This window comes from Cryptosporidium muris, genomic scaffold (assembly GCF_000006515.1).
Source record: "Cryptosporidium muris RN66 scf_1106632353993 genomic scaffold, whole genome shotgun sequence".
NCBI lineage: Eukaryota > Apicomplexa > Conoidasida > Eucoccidiorida > Cryptosporidiidae > Cryptosporidium > Cryptosporidium muris.
In genome coordinates this window covers 1-12,959 of record NW_002196584.1, presented here as the reverse complement: position 1 = coordinate 12,959, position 12,959 = coordinate 1, and the positions used below count along the sequence as shown (strand labels likewise).

Here is a 12,959-nt window from a genome sequence, read left to right as displayed (position 1 = left end):
TATAATTAAAATTATACCTGTTCAATTACTGTAATTAGTAAATATCTATTCTTTATAAATTGTTTAGTGTAAAATTACAGAGCTCTTATTCTAAATAATTTGTTTTAATTAAGGGATGTATTTTATAAACTTTCAATAATTTAGATATTAACTGTAAAATTAAAAAAAGACTAAATAAGAATAATCTACATAATAAGATTTTAAGTAATATGTTTAAATGGAATATTCAAATACATTTATTAAAGAAATTATTTTCTATAATTATATTTGTTTAAAATTTTATATACTATAAAGTTAAAGTTAAATAATCATATCTACCAAAATATTTACTTTCTATTATTCTAAACATGGTTATATTATCAATATTAAAATATATACAAATTTATTATAGTAGCACTTTACAATATAATTATATTACAAATAATAATATAACACTTATAATTAGTGTAAACAAGTATTAAAACGAAATAATTTAGTTTTAATAAAATTATAATACCGCATTTGATACAATAAAAATATTATCATTTTTATTTATAAGCTGTTTTCTTTAAATATTAAATTATATATTACTAATGTATTACTCTCTATATATAAATAATAAGAATGGAAGCTTAATATACCAAAAAGTTAGCTTAATATTGGGATTTATTATTAATCTTAATAGGTGATTATATATAATTTATTTCTTTTTTTTAAATCTTTTAGGATTTTACTGATATCCTATTAACTGCAAATGATAGAATTCGTCTTGCTTCAACATTTCATGGATTATGTACAATAGCAAGACAGTTATCACCAACTAAGTCACTTAAACAATTTAATATGAATAATGAGGGTGGTATAAATATGATAATGACAGATTTATTTAGATTGGAATGTTTTGAAACTATGACAGGTATGAATATTTAGATATGAATAAAATTATTAATTATATTATTATATTAATTATATGATATGACTTAATAAAATATTTAGGTTTAAGATTTTTCATAGTAGCTAGTCCTTCTACTCAGGGTATTCAAACTATATTAAAGAAAGTTTATGAAGCTTATACAGATTATGTTTTAAAGAATCCTTTTCATGATCTTGATATGCCTATTCGTTGTTACATGTTTGAGAAGGAGATTAATAGGATATTTTCATAAAGTAGGGTTCTTAAGAAATTTAGAAATGAATATATAATATTTATTATTTAATAATTATATGTAATATATAGTATTAATTATACTTATAATATATATTTAAAAGTATAATAGAGGACTTTATTATAATATTTGTATAAGTATAATAAAATATTGGGATAATAGCAAAATTTATTATTATAAGAAGAAATGAAATATAAATATTTAAAATAATATAAGGAAATATACTTTATAAAATCTAGAATATTAATAATTAATTGTATGAATTATAGAAAGAAAAGAGAAAAATAAAAAGAAGAAAAAATAGTGAATATTTTAGCCCATATATTTTACTTTCTATTGTCTCGTTTTCGCGCCAACATCTCCCCCATAATCTAACAACTTGACAGGTACCGGAGTTGCATGCAGATATAGTAGAAAGTATCCTTTGTAATTGCATTGCATATTTTATATGCATAAATAGGAGGAATAAGAGAAATTAAGGAGTCTCTAGCTGTATATTAATTATCATTAGAAATTAAGAATAATGATAGGATTAGAATCAAATGATCAAATAGATTCAGAATATAATGAGAAATCAACAAAATTAATGAATGGAATAAATGAAAATAATCAAATTGAGACATTAAAAAAACAGACTAGAGTAATATCAATTGAAAATGATTCTAATTTAAGAAAAGAATGGAATAATTCAAAGGAAAAGTCTGGTAATAAAATGAATACAACGAATACTTCAAATATTAATTGTACAAATCAAAGTATGTTAAATACAAAAACTACATCTACAACTGCTTCATCCTTATCTTCTATATCATCATTTCCTCAACTTCATAATCATTGGTGTATACCTTCTAGATATCAGGTTCGTCATTTAATTGGTACAGGATCTTATGGTCATGTTTGTGAAGCTTATGATACTATGGAGAATCGTCTAGTTGCAATTAAAAAAATTCATAGAGTTTTTGAAGATTTAGTAGATTGTAAAAGAATTCTTAGAGAAATTGCATTATTAAATAGATTAAATCATGACAATATTGTGAAAGTGTTGGATATTTGTGTTCCTGATAATTTACTTACTTTTGATGAGATATATTTAGTATTGGAGATAGCAGATAGTGACTTCAAGAAATTATTTAGAACTCCGGTATATTTGACAGAGCTTCATGTAAAGACTCTGCTTTATAATTTATTAGTTGGTCTTAAATATATTCATTCAGCAGGAATATATCATAGAGATTTAAAACCTGCTAATTGCCTAGTTAATCAAGATTGTGGAGTAAAGATTTGTGATTTCGGATTAGCTAGAACAGTAAGATCACAAGAAAATCTAATTTCAAAATATAATTGTGTTGATAATAAAGGAAATTCAAATGGTAATGATAATTACAGACCAGCAGGACGTTATTTAAAACGGCAATTAACTGGGCATGTAGTTACTAGATGGTACCGTGCACCAGAATTAATTTTACTACAAGAAAATTATACAGAAGCTATTGATATGTGGAGTGTTGGTTGTATTTTTGCAGAATTATTAAATATGTTAAAAGAAAATGTTGCATATTATAGTGACAGAAGTCCACTATTTCCTGGAAGTAGTTGTTTTCCTTTATCTCCAGATAATAAACATCAAGGTGAAGATTATCGTTTTAAAATAAGAGGGAATAGAGATCAATTAAATATGATCTTTAATATTTTAGGATCTCCAAAAGAGGAGGATATTGATATATTAGAAAAGGAAGATGCCAAAAGATATATCAGGATTTTTCATAAGCGCTCAGGTATTGATATGCATGCTAGATTTCCTGGAGCATCAAATTTAGCTATTGACTTATTGAAAAAGATGTTAGTATTTAATCCAATTAAAAGAATAACTGTTGAAGAAGCTCTTTGTCATTCCTTTTTTAAGAATATACGTAATGAGAAATTGGAAGTAATTTCTAATGAAAAAGTGACTTTACCTTTTGATGATTGGAATGTAATGACAGAAAAAGAATTACGATATTATTTTCTTAAGGAGATTCAACTCTATTCTCCAAACTTAATTATTCCTGGATCATTGATAATAGAAAACAATATAATACCATAATAGGTAGCAAATTTTGGTATTTAATTTGAGTATATATAAATAGATATGATTTTAAAGGGCGCCAGATATTTCTTGACATTGGTAAAGATCGCAATATTTATATATATTTGGTTTATATCTATAAATTAAAAAAAAATAATTATAAATTTGGATGAGAATAAGTGATATTACTGTTGGATAATCTTAAATAATAATCTATATAACATTGTGCAGCTTAAATATATCATTTATATATTTTGGACATGATAGTTATTTATAACTACAACCGCTAAAATAATTGCAATACAATAATTCGATCATGTCAATATACAGTGAAATAAATATAAATTATATGATGGCATTACTAATTCACGCGTTGCATTTGAAAGTGATGGAATTTGTGTGCTTTATAAAACTACTAGGATTTGCAAAATATATGTATATATCTTATAATGGAAGAAAGATCAGAACAATTATGTGTAGATGTAAAAAAGAGGAAGCCATTCAAAAGAATTACAACATTTCTAAAACAATTAGCAAATATACAACCTGAAATTGTAGAGTTTGTTGCAACAAAATTTGGAATATTTGGTGGTATTGTATATGAGAATCCTTGGTGGTTTATATTGGGATCTATTTTAATTACATTGATTTGTTGTATTGGATTTATTCCAGGTATCCCTAAATGGGTCGATTCTGCTGAACAATTGTACTCTTTACCTTATAGTTTAGCTAGAGATCATGGAATATTACATACTAAATTATTTAGTAATATACAGAGTAGAACTCAATTGATTATAGTTACATCAAACACACCAGGAGAGAATGTTTTAACATGGGAATTTTTAGAGATAGTTTCTCATATAAATAAATTGGTAAGGGGAGAAAGTTTAGATGCAGTTGGTGGTCGTAGAGTTGGTGTTAATATTGATTCACGCTTATTAGGTTCAAATCAGAATACAAAACTTAATAGTGAAGTTGATACAGATCCATTTCATTTACCAAATGATGTATTTTTGACATATAATGATATTTGTACAAGGACCTCATTTGAAACATGCTCAGTTCAAAGTGTAATTGAGGCTGGTATATTGGATATGAAAGCTTTATTAAATGGTAAACCACCTGAATTATATATGTTAGGAGGTTTTGTATTTAATCTTCGAAAACAAGCATTTCTTCCAGATTATATACTGGGGAAGATGAAGACAATTCCATGTATAAGAACATTACCAACTGATTTAGTATCTAAAATATTACATCCAGAACTTCTAATGCCTTCTGAAAAAGGTCCAGGATTTTCAGATGTACAAATAGACTGTATTATAAGTGCTGAAGCTTTTCTAATGGCATATGAGATATTTGATGATAAGACAGATGCAAATATGATTAGAAATATGATGTGGGAACAGGCCCTAATTAATATTTTAAAGGAAAATAGGGATTGGGGACGTGCAAGATTATCATTCAGTGCATTTAGAAGTCGTGATGATGAATTGAAAGCATCTACATCTGAAAATTCTGATATATTACTGGTTGGTCTCACGTTTGCATTATTATTCTTTTATGTTGGAAGTGCTAATTTCAGTTTTGATTTGTACAAGATGAAAACATATAGTGGACTTGCAGGATTATTTGCAGCACTGTTAGGATTAGCTTCTGGTATGGGATTAATGTCAATATGTGGAGTATCTTTTGTTCCAACCGTTTTAGTTACTCCATTTTTGATCATGGGAGCAGCTGTTAATTATCTTTTTGTAATAGTTAATGCATATTCAACTGGGTATACAATAACAAGTACTAAAGAACGTTGTATGCTGACTTTACAAGATAGTGTGATTGGGATTTCAATTACAATGTGTACAGGCCTTGTATCATTTTCAATAGGAGCTGTAGGAGAACCCTATATGTCAATAAGGAATTTTTGTATTTTTTCTGCAGCTTCCATCATATTTACTTATATTTATGTCTTTATATTTATGTTTCCAGTTCTTTGTCTTGATGCTAAACGTGAGAGCATAAGACGATTGCACTTTTTCAAAGTTCCAAAATTGACTGATGCAGATATTTGGGCAAAAAAAGAAGCCTTAGAAGGAAGATCCTTACCTATTGATAAGGCAACTTCATTTGCAATTGTTAGTTATAATTTATCGAGAATTCTAGATGAGTATAATATTAAACTATATCCAGTAAAAGATTCTGATTATTATAACAAATCTTTAACTCAAAGAATTATAAAAAGTTTATTTCATTTACCTATGAAGCAGAATCATCTTATATTAGATCAGAATAAAATTGATACATCAACTAATGAAAGTCAAATTATATCATCAAGCTATACAGATTGTAGTAATATTTCACAGAAATTTTATGAAAATAGATTAATAACAAGAGAGTTAGAATATGAACAAGACTCTTCTAGAAATGAAATTTTTACTGAGGACTTATCTTGTTATAACCAGGTTTCAAATATAGAACATTTATTACAAACTCTTTTGGTTGAACCTCCAGGAACTGTTGGTAGATCAACGAGGCGTATAATGCTTCATACAATTGGACCTTTAATGGCAACACCTTTAGTAAAGTTTGCAGTTTTGATATTATGGATAACTTTTTTATCTGTATCTATATATGGTTTTACAAAGATGGAAAGTGGCCTTGATCTTCGTGATTTAGCCCCTAAAACAAGCTATCTACAGGGATTTGACAGGGATTTTATTCAATATTTTGGTGAGTATGATGTACCAACAGATGTTTATTTTCCAGAAACTTTAGAATGGTGGAAGCGTGAAGTTCAGGAGAGAATCTTTGATTTCGTATTAACATTAGAAAAATTAGAATCTACAAAGAGAGTTATTGATCCATTACAAAATATCATATCAAATCCAAATTTAGCTAAATTGCTCAGAGGAGGATCTAAAGAGATATTTCAAACTACTTTATATGATGAGCTGTATAATAATCCGGACAGTAACTATAAACAGTTTGCATATGACTTTGTTTGGAAGGGCAAAGAACTAGTAACTTATAGAATCAGACTTTTTGTTAAAGGAATGCAGACATCTCAACAAAAAGCAGATTGGATGAGTGCAATAAGAGCAGTTTGTGAGGCTGAAGAGAAACATCCTAAATTACCTTTTAAAGTTGTAGCATACAATTATATGATGCTTTTTTATGAAAGTGACTTGAGTATACTATCTGAATGTTTTTCAAATATGCTAAGTTGTGGAATTGCTATTGAACTCATTACACTTATGCTGATACCTGAGGTAATGTCTGGATTATTTGTGATTGTATTGATGGCTTGTATAGACATTGGGTTATTTGGATTTATGTATTATTGGAATGTTAAACTTAATATGGTAAGCATGATTAATTTACTTTTATCTATGGGTTTTGCAGTAGATTATTCAACTTTAATGACACACACATTCTCTCATTGTTATGGACAAACAAGAAATCATAGAATGATTGAGTGCTTAGGATTAATGGGAGCTCCTGTATGCCATGGTGCTATGTCAACATTTTTGGGTATTATTGTTTTATCTGGAAGTACTTCTTACATTTTTACTGTATTTTTTAAAATGATGGTAATGGTCGTTGGGTTTGGATTCTTCCATGGTATTATTGTTCTACCTGTATTATTATCAATAGTTGGAAGATTGACTGGTAATACCAATGACATTGAATTGGAAATGTCAAACTGGTTAAAAAATGGATATGAAAATAAAAAAAAGAGCTGTGATTGTAGTAAACCTACATTAGCAATTCTTTCTAGGGATTTTCAAGCAAATAATAGTTCAACTCAAACCTTTACTAGTAAAGAATATAATCAAACTGTAGACTTTATTGGTCCTAACTACAAGAATTAAAAAATCACTTGAAATGAGTATAAACAAGAATAAAGGTCAATATATAAAATAAGAGATGTAATTACTACTTTAAGTACTTATATGAGAAATAGTAATAATTTACTACAAAACTTAGTACAAGATACAAAAAGTCTAATAATATGGGAGGAAAAATATAACCCAAAACAACAATCAGCATCAACTAACTCAAAAATAAGCAAACTTTCATTTCTTATAATTCCCACTTATTCTCTTTACAAACCAAATTACAATAATCTAACTAATCAGTATTAAAACAGAATAAAACTTGTATAGTATGAATAAATAGTAATGGTCAATGAAATAGTGGATTTATTATACTGTAAATATATTGAATTATTACTATAATGCAATCATAGCCTTGATCTGAAATAGTTTTGAACTGATTAATTATATAAAATTGCAATATCTAATATAACTATTGTAAAAATTCACAAAAACTACATATTTTTTCACTTAATACAGAAATAAATCGAAATTATTAAGAATGGCGCAGAAATATTAAAATTCCAATAAAAATTCTCCTAACAACTTTATTAAAATCTCAATAGATTCCTATTGCAATTCCATCTAATTATTTCTTATATATAAATCTATTGCTACAGGAATTCTCAATATATATTAATATTCTAAATAGAGAGATTTAGAGAATTATAAACTGTCTCTAAAATATAAAGGAATTATGACAACAAAAATTAAAAACCTAGGTTATGTAGATCAATAACCCTCTTTCTATAACTACCACTTTGTTATCTAACTAGATTCTAGACAATTTCAACATCACACACTAGTATGTCTTATCTTGTTTATACTGATGGAGAAATTTTCTCGGCAAGAGTCACAATCTTGTCAATGTCATCATAAATATCCTCCCCTCTTTCTAATGCCTTTTCTAATTCAATAATCTTGGTAGCTCCTTTAATAAAAGTATTTACAAGTTCAACTTCAGTACTTCCCATCCTATCAGAGTTTGATATATCATGAACCCCACCAATACTCTGAGAATCTACACCATATGTTCCTCTTCGCTGCATTCTAAGTGGCTTAAATATCTCCATAAATCTAGGATGTTTCTCTAATAATGGAATCTTAACTAAAGCGGAAGCTCTTAATCCAGTACCTAAATTTGAAGGACAAGTTGCTAAGTATCCGAAATGTTTATCAAATGCAAATTTATGTCCGTTAATCAACATTGAAGTTTCTATTTCACTCACAGCTTTAGAGAAACGAGAAAATACTGCATGAATATCGCTACCGTTCTGCATAGATATAATACGAATATGATCCTCTTCATTAATCCATACAAGAAAGTCCTTCTTTTCATTGTGAAAAATACCACGAGCATCTGGCCAATCTCTAGCCATACCAGCAGTTAATAAAAGTGGTGATTCTGGCTTCTGGAATAATAAGTGATCATCAATAAGTCTTTGAGTTTCTTCTTCAGTTAAAGATGATAGGGGATAGTATTTACCAGCCAAGTCACCAGTCAAACTCTTCAAAGCACTAGACACAATATTCTCAACCTGTCTACGTTGGTATCTATTTGTTGCAGGTGAAAATGGTAAACCAGATACAGAACGACTTGTCCTTACACGAACAGATATCACATATTTCTCATCAATTGTATTTTCAATCAATTCATCTATATTTAAATTAGATTCTTGAATTTGATGTCTCATGAAACCATGACGTACTTCAACAATCTTTTCAAAAAACTCCCTAAATAATTCGAATGACTCCTCATCACCAGCTACTGCTCCTACATTAGTAATAAATGGATGACCAGGATTATCAACACCAGTTTGAATAACCTGATCAAATGTAAATCCATTTGAAGTTTTTAGATTGTAATATTCTTTATACATTGATTCTGTCAAAACTTAGCCATATAACAGTAGTGTTTACTTAAATCTGGATAATTCTCCAATGCAGTTCCAAATGTCTCAACATTATATTCACTTGGTTCTTGACAGGTCAAAGTAGGAAATAAACGGCTTAACATATCTGATAGTAAACTTTTACTAGCAGAAACTCTGAAGGTCATCATATCCAAAACAAAATCCTTATCAGATAAAGAATTCTGTCTATACGCAGAGACTATATATATGCTTGATATAATGGATAAAAATATGATAGGGATTTTCATTACAAATAAATAAAAATGACAATTAGTGAATTTTACAATAGATATGTATAACTGACAGGTAGGTCTACTAAACATCAAGCTTTAATATTTTAAAACATAGTGGCTGAGTAATGTCTACGTCTTATATGTATTGTAGTTACATTCTGATACTCGAACGTTTAAGAAGATTTGCAATCTTATTTGAACAACTTTTTAGTAATATATTGATAAATATTTTAGATATATTATAATTTTTATTAAAATATTTTCAATTATCTATTACTATCTCTTAAATTCTTAAAATATGTCATGTAGACTGGTTAAATCTAATATATATCTTTAATATACTATGTGGTAACGGTTTATGTATCTTAATTAGATCTAGTGATATTAGAAATACTTTAAATAAAAATTAATAATATAATACAAATTTAATATATTAAACATAAATATATTTTGCTTTTATTCTAATATTACATTAACATAAATTATATATTTATAGCAAATAATAACCTAATTACAAAGATCTTGCAATTATATATTTCGAGAATAACTATCTTTTATTTTTAAATCCATTCAATATTTATAAAGTAAATTAAGAGATCATCATATTATACTCCTGAGGTAATAATATACTAATAACTCTAATTTAATTTTGTTTTTTGATCAATATATACACTAGTAAAAACTAAATTACTTGATAAATAAAGTAATTTACTATTAAATAAAATATCTATAAAAATCTATATCTTCGATAATTATAATGTTTTATACTTAAATAAAATCAATTTAATTTGTTATTTAATAATATAAATAAACTTAAGTGTACAAGGTTATTTTAGATATGTATTACTAGTCACATGTAAAAATATATAATTAAACAAACTTTTAAAAAAAAGATCATTATTAAAAATAATATATAAATAATCCTGAAATATATTTAATATATACCCTCTTAGATATTTTTAAAAAAATTGTTTCATTACTCCTTGAAAATAACTTATTAATAATATGATTATACTAAATTAGGAAAATAATTCAAGAATCATAATATAATAGTAAAATTTTTTTTTTTTTTTAATGAAATCTAATTAATATATTATAAATATCTTATCAAAATAAGATATTTATTTAGTTTCAATTTTTCATTAAGTATTTTAATTTCATATATATTTTGTAATATTAGATTAAAACATTATGACAGTAGGTAATAACAATAATTAGATATAATTAGGAAACTAAGTTAAAAGTATAACCAGAATAAATATTTTAATATATAGAGTTAAATTATTAGAAGATTATTTAAAAATAATAATGAAACTTTAAATAATTTATACTGAATAGTTTTTTTAATATTTTATTTAATTTAAAATAGTGATAGATGATTATTAGATATTATTGATCAGTTTATTTACTATATATTATTATAAATAATCCTGTTTATAAAAAATAATATATAATTATTTAAAATATAAATATTTTTACATACAGGATTATTTATAATATTGAATTAACTTTTAATTCAAGTTTTATTTATATCCACAACTTCCCTAATCATATTTAACAAGTTATTAAAATTAATATAGTTTGAAATTAATAATTTATTTTTATTTTTAATAATTTCTAATTTATAAATAATTATTTAAATTAAAATATTGAAAAAGGTTTATATTAAAAGTAAGAAATATTATAAGACTAGTTAAAATATTGTATTTAAATTTAAATAATATATAATATTAGAAATATATATAAAGGAAAAAAAAGTATTAAAATTACATAATACTATTTTATAAGTATTTTAAAATACTAATTTAGTCAAAGTAATAATATTAAAAATATTAAAAATAGACTAAAAGTTTATTAATATATTTTTGATTTTATTAATATAAATATTAGAAATATACCAAGATAATTTTGGTTAATGTATTATAATATTCAAAATAAGTCATTCAAAATATATAATATTAAGAATTAATTTCATAATTATTTCTTAATAAATTGCTATATTTCTTATTCATACTTTTTTTACTCTAATTATTTTGCTAACTAAATTCAAAGCATAGACAAAATCTTAATTTTGGAATTTTTTTTATAAATGTAAATACTCTCAATAAATTATAAAATAATATACTTTTTATTATTTCTTATTCATTTAAAGTAAAAAAAATCTATTATTTATTAAGTCACTATATTTTATTATAAAATCTATTTTATTTATAAATATTAATATAATTATTGTATTACTAATATAATGATAAATTTAAGATAATAAAATATAAAAATAACATTAATATTCATTTAGATATGATTATATTAATAAATATTATATTAATATTACAAATTTTATATTACTATTTATACATAAATATTTTTATATAATGTGAAACAATATAAAGAACAAATATTTAAAGAACTAATTTATTTATAAAAATGATAAATATTATAATAAGATAATATCATATTAGAATTATAAAAAAAGGTATTTTATTTATAATAAATATAATAATTTTTTTTAATTCTTAAGTTTTATAAGTTAATTATATTTTTTAGTAATATCATTAGTAGTATTTCCAATAATAAATCTAAATTAAATTATTTTAATTTTATTCTCAAAATTTAAGATATATTTAAGTTAGAGGTATATTAATATATATAATAATAAATTTATATAGTAAATATTTCTACTTATAATTGGTCTAATTTCTAAACTTGATTAATATAATTCAATATTTAAAAAAAAAAAATTCAAAAAAATATTTTATTACATCATAATATCCAACTATGTAACACAAAAAAATAATAAATATTCAACTTACTTATTTTTTATTAGCCTCTTTCTTTTTTAACATTCTCTATTTTTACTTTGATTCCAGTTAATTTATCTCGAAGATGTAAACAATATCTTCCTGACGTGTTTCTATCACTTTCACAGAATTGTGAATATTCACCAAAGTAGTCATAATATTGACCATATAATCGATCTAATTCTGATTGATCATTTTCATTTTCTTTTTTTGATCTTGTATTCCCATGATTTGAACTAGTAGTTAATTTGATGAAAGAATAAACTTCTAAATTATTATTATTATTATATAATAAATAATTATAATTAAGAAAAGTTATACATATACATATAATTATCCCCAAAATAAAATTATTTAATTGTTTGAACATGATTAGAAAATAAAGATGATTGATTAATAAATATTGACTAATAAATATATTGATTATTGACTATTAAATTAAAAATATCAAATATAAATTTCTGATAAGGTTTGGTTTTGTGATGATATAAATCCCAATAAGAATATAAAACTAAAATTTATATTAATATATTCATTCTTTTCTCTTATAATATTATTTATATTAGAAGTTATTTATAAGAAAAAAAAATGTAATAATTGACTCTAATATTAAATAATTTACATAATTGACTTATTATTAGAATAAACTGATCTATTCAAACAAAATTTAATTAATTATAAAATTAATAAAAAAGAAAACGATAATAATACATGAATATATTTTATTAAAAATGTTATATATTTAATATTTTAAATTAGATTTTTATATAATTATAATTAAAAATAACCTATTTTTTTTTTTTCTAAATAATTGTAAATAATTTAATAATTAATTATTGATATTAAAAAAAAAAGACTAAATTATATATATTTATACAAAAATTTAAAAATTGAACTATATATAATAAATATTAGTAGTAAATAATTAAAATG

At 23.9% G+C, this 12,959-nt stretch overlaps 4 protein-coding genes across 4 annotated transcripts, besides 22 other annotated features; 3 read left to right on the top strand and 1 right to left on the bottom strand.

The window, feature by feature from the left end:
- Positions 1-16: part of a sequence feature (AT_rich) that runs on past the window's edge.
- A 218-nt stretch (positions 17-234) lies between these two features.
- Positions 235-309: a sequence feature (AT_rich).
- Positions 310-351: 42 nt separating this feature from the next.
- Positions 352-569: a sequence feature (AT_rich).
- A 3-nt stretch (positions 570-572) lies between these two features.
- Positions 573-1,145, top strand: CMU_002590 (sybindin-like family protein; the record flags this gene model as incomplete). The annotated part of the gene is made up of 3 exons (XM_002142744.1): positions 573-626; positions 706-895; positions 976-1,145. The coding sequence occupies 3 exons, from the start codon at positions 573-575 to the stop codon at positions 1,143-1,145; spliced, it is 414 nt and encodes a 137-aa protein (XP_002142780.1).
- Positions 668-698: a sequence feature (AT_rich).
- Positions 915-974: a sequence feature (AT_rich).
- A 28-nt stretch (positions 1,146-1,173) lies between the features above and the next one.
- Positions 1,174-1,401: a sequence feature (AT_rich).
- Positions 1,402-1,668: 267 nt separating this feature from the next.
- CMU_002580 (protein kinase domain-containing protein) lies at positions 1,669-3,228 on the top strand (the record flags this gene model as incomplete). Its single annotated transcript, XM_002142743.1, has 1 exon — positions 1,669-3,228. The coding sequence occupies one exon, from the start codon at positions 1,669-1,671 to the stop codon at positions 3,226-3,228; it is 1,560 nt and encodes a 519-aa protein (XP_002142779.1).
- Positions 3,229-3,320: 92 nt separating this feature from the next.
- Positions 3,321-3,377: a sequence feature (AT_rich).
- Positions 3,378-3,659: 282 nt separating this feature from the next.
- CMU_002570 (patched family protein) lies at positions 3,660-7,079 on the top strand (the record flags this gene model as incomplete). Its single annotated transcript, XM_002142742.1, has 1 exon — positions 3,660-7,079. The coding sequence occupies one exon, from the start codon at positions 3,660-3,662 to the stop codon at positions 7,077-7,079; it is 3,420 nt and encodes a 1,139-aa protein (XP_002142778.1).
- Positions 7,080-7,903: 824 nt separating this feature from the next.
- On the bottom strand, positions 7,904-9,243 carry CMU_002560 (ATP:guanido phosphotransferase, C-terminal catalytic domain-containing protein; the record flags this gene model as incomplete). Its single annotated transcript, XM_002142741.1, has 1 exon — positions 7,904-9,243. The coding sequence occupies exon 1, from the start codon at positions 8,960-8,962 to the stop codon at positions 7,904-7,906; it is 1,059 nt and encodes a 352-aa protein (XP_002142777.1). The 5' UTR covers positions 8,963-9,243.
- A 196-nt stretch (positions 9,244-9,439) lies between these two features.
- Positions 9,440-9,491: a sequence feature (AT_rich).
- A 131-nt stretch (positions 9,492-9,622) lies between these two features.
- Positions 9,623-9,723: a sequence feature (AT_rich).
- Positions 9,724-9,922: 199 nt separating this feature from the next.
- Positions 9,923-10,040: a sequence feature (AT_rich).
- Positions 10,041-10,085: 45 nt separating this feature from the next.
- Positions 10,086-10,172: a sequence feature (AT_rich).
- A 97-nt stretch (positions 10,173-10,269) lies between these two features.
- Positions 10,270-10,415: a sequence feature (AT_rich).
- Positions 10,416-10,481: 66 nt separating this feature from the next.
- Positions 10,482-10,706: a sequence feature (AT_rich).
- Positions 10,707-10,812: 106 nt separating this feature from the next.
- Positions 10,813-11,116: a sequence feature (AT_rich).
- A 57-nt stretch (positions 11,117-11,173) lies between these two features.
- Positions 11,174-11,222: a sequence feature (AT_rich).
- A 109-nt stretch (positions 11,223-11,331) lies between these two features.
- Positions 11,332-11,441: a sequence feature (AT_rich).
- Positions 11,442-11,616: a microsatellite.
- A 5-nt stretch (positions 11,617-11,621) lies between these two features.
- Positions 11,622-11,903: a sequence feature (AT_rich).
- Positions 11,904-11,934: 31 nt separating this feature from the next.
- Positions 11,935-11,986: a sequence feature (AT_rich).
- Positions 11,987-12,294: 308 nt separating this feature from the next.
- Positions 12,295-12,487: a sequence feature (AT_rich).
- Positions 12,488-12,528: 41 nt separating this feature from the next.
- Positions 12,529-12,647: a sequence feature (AT_rich).
- Positions 12,648-12,688: 41 nt separating this feature from the next.
- Positions 12,689-12,958: a sequence feature (AT_rich).
- Position 12,959: the final 1 nt, after the last annotated feature.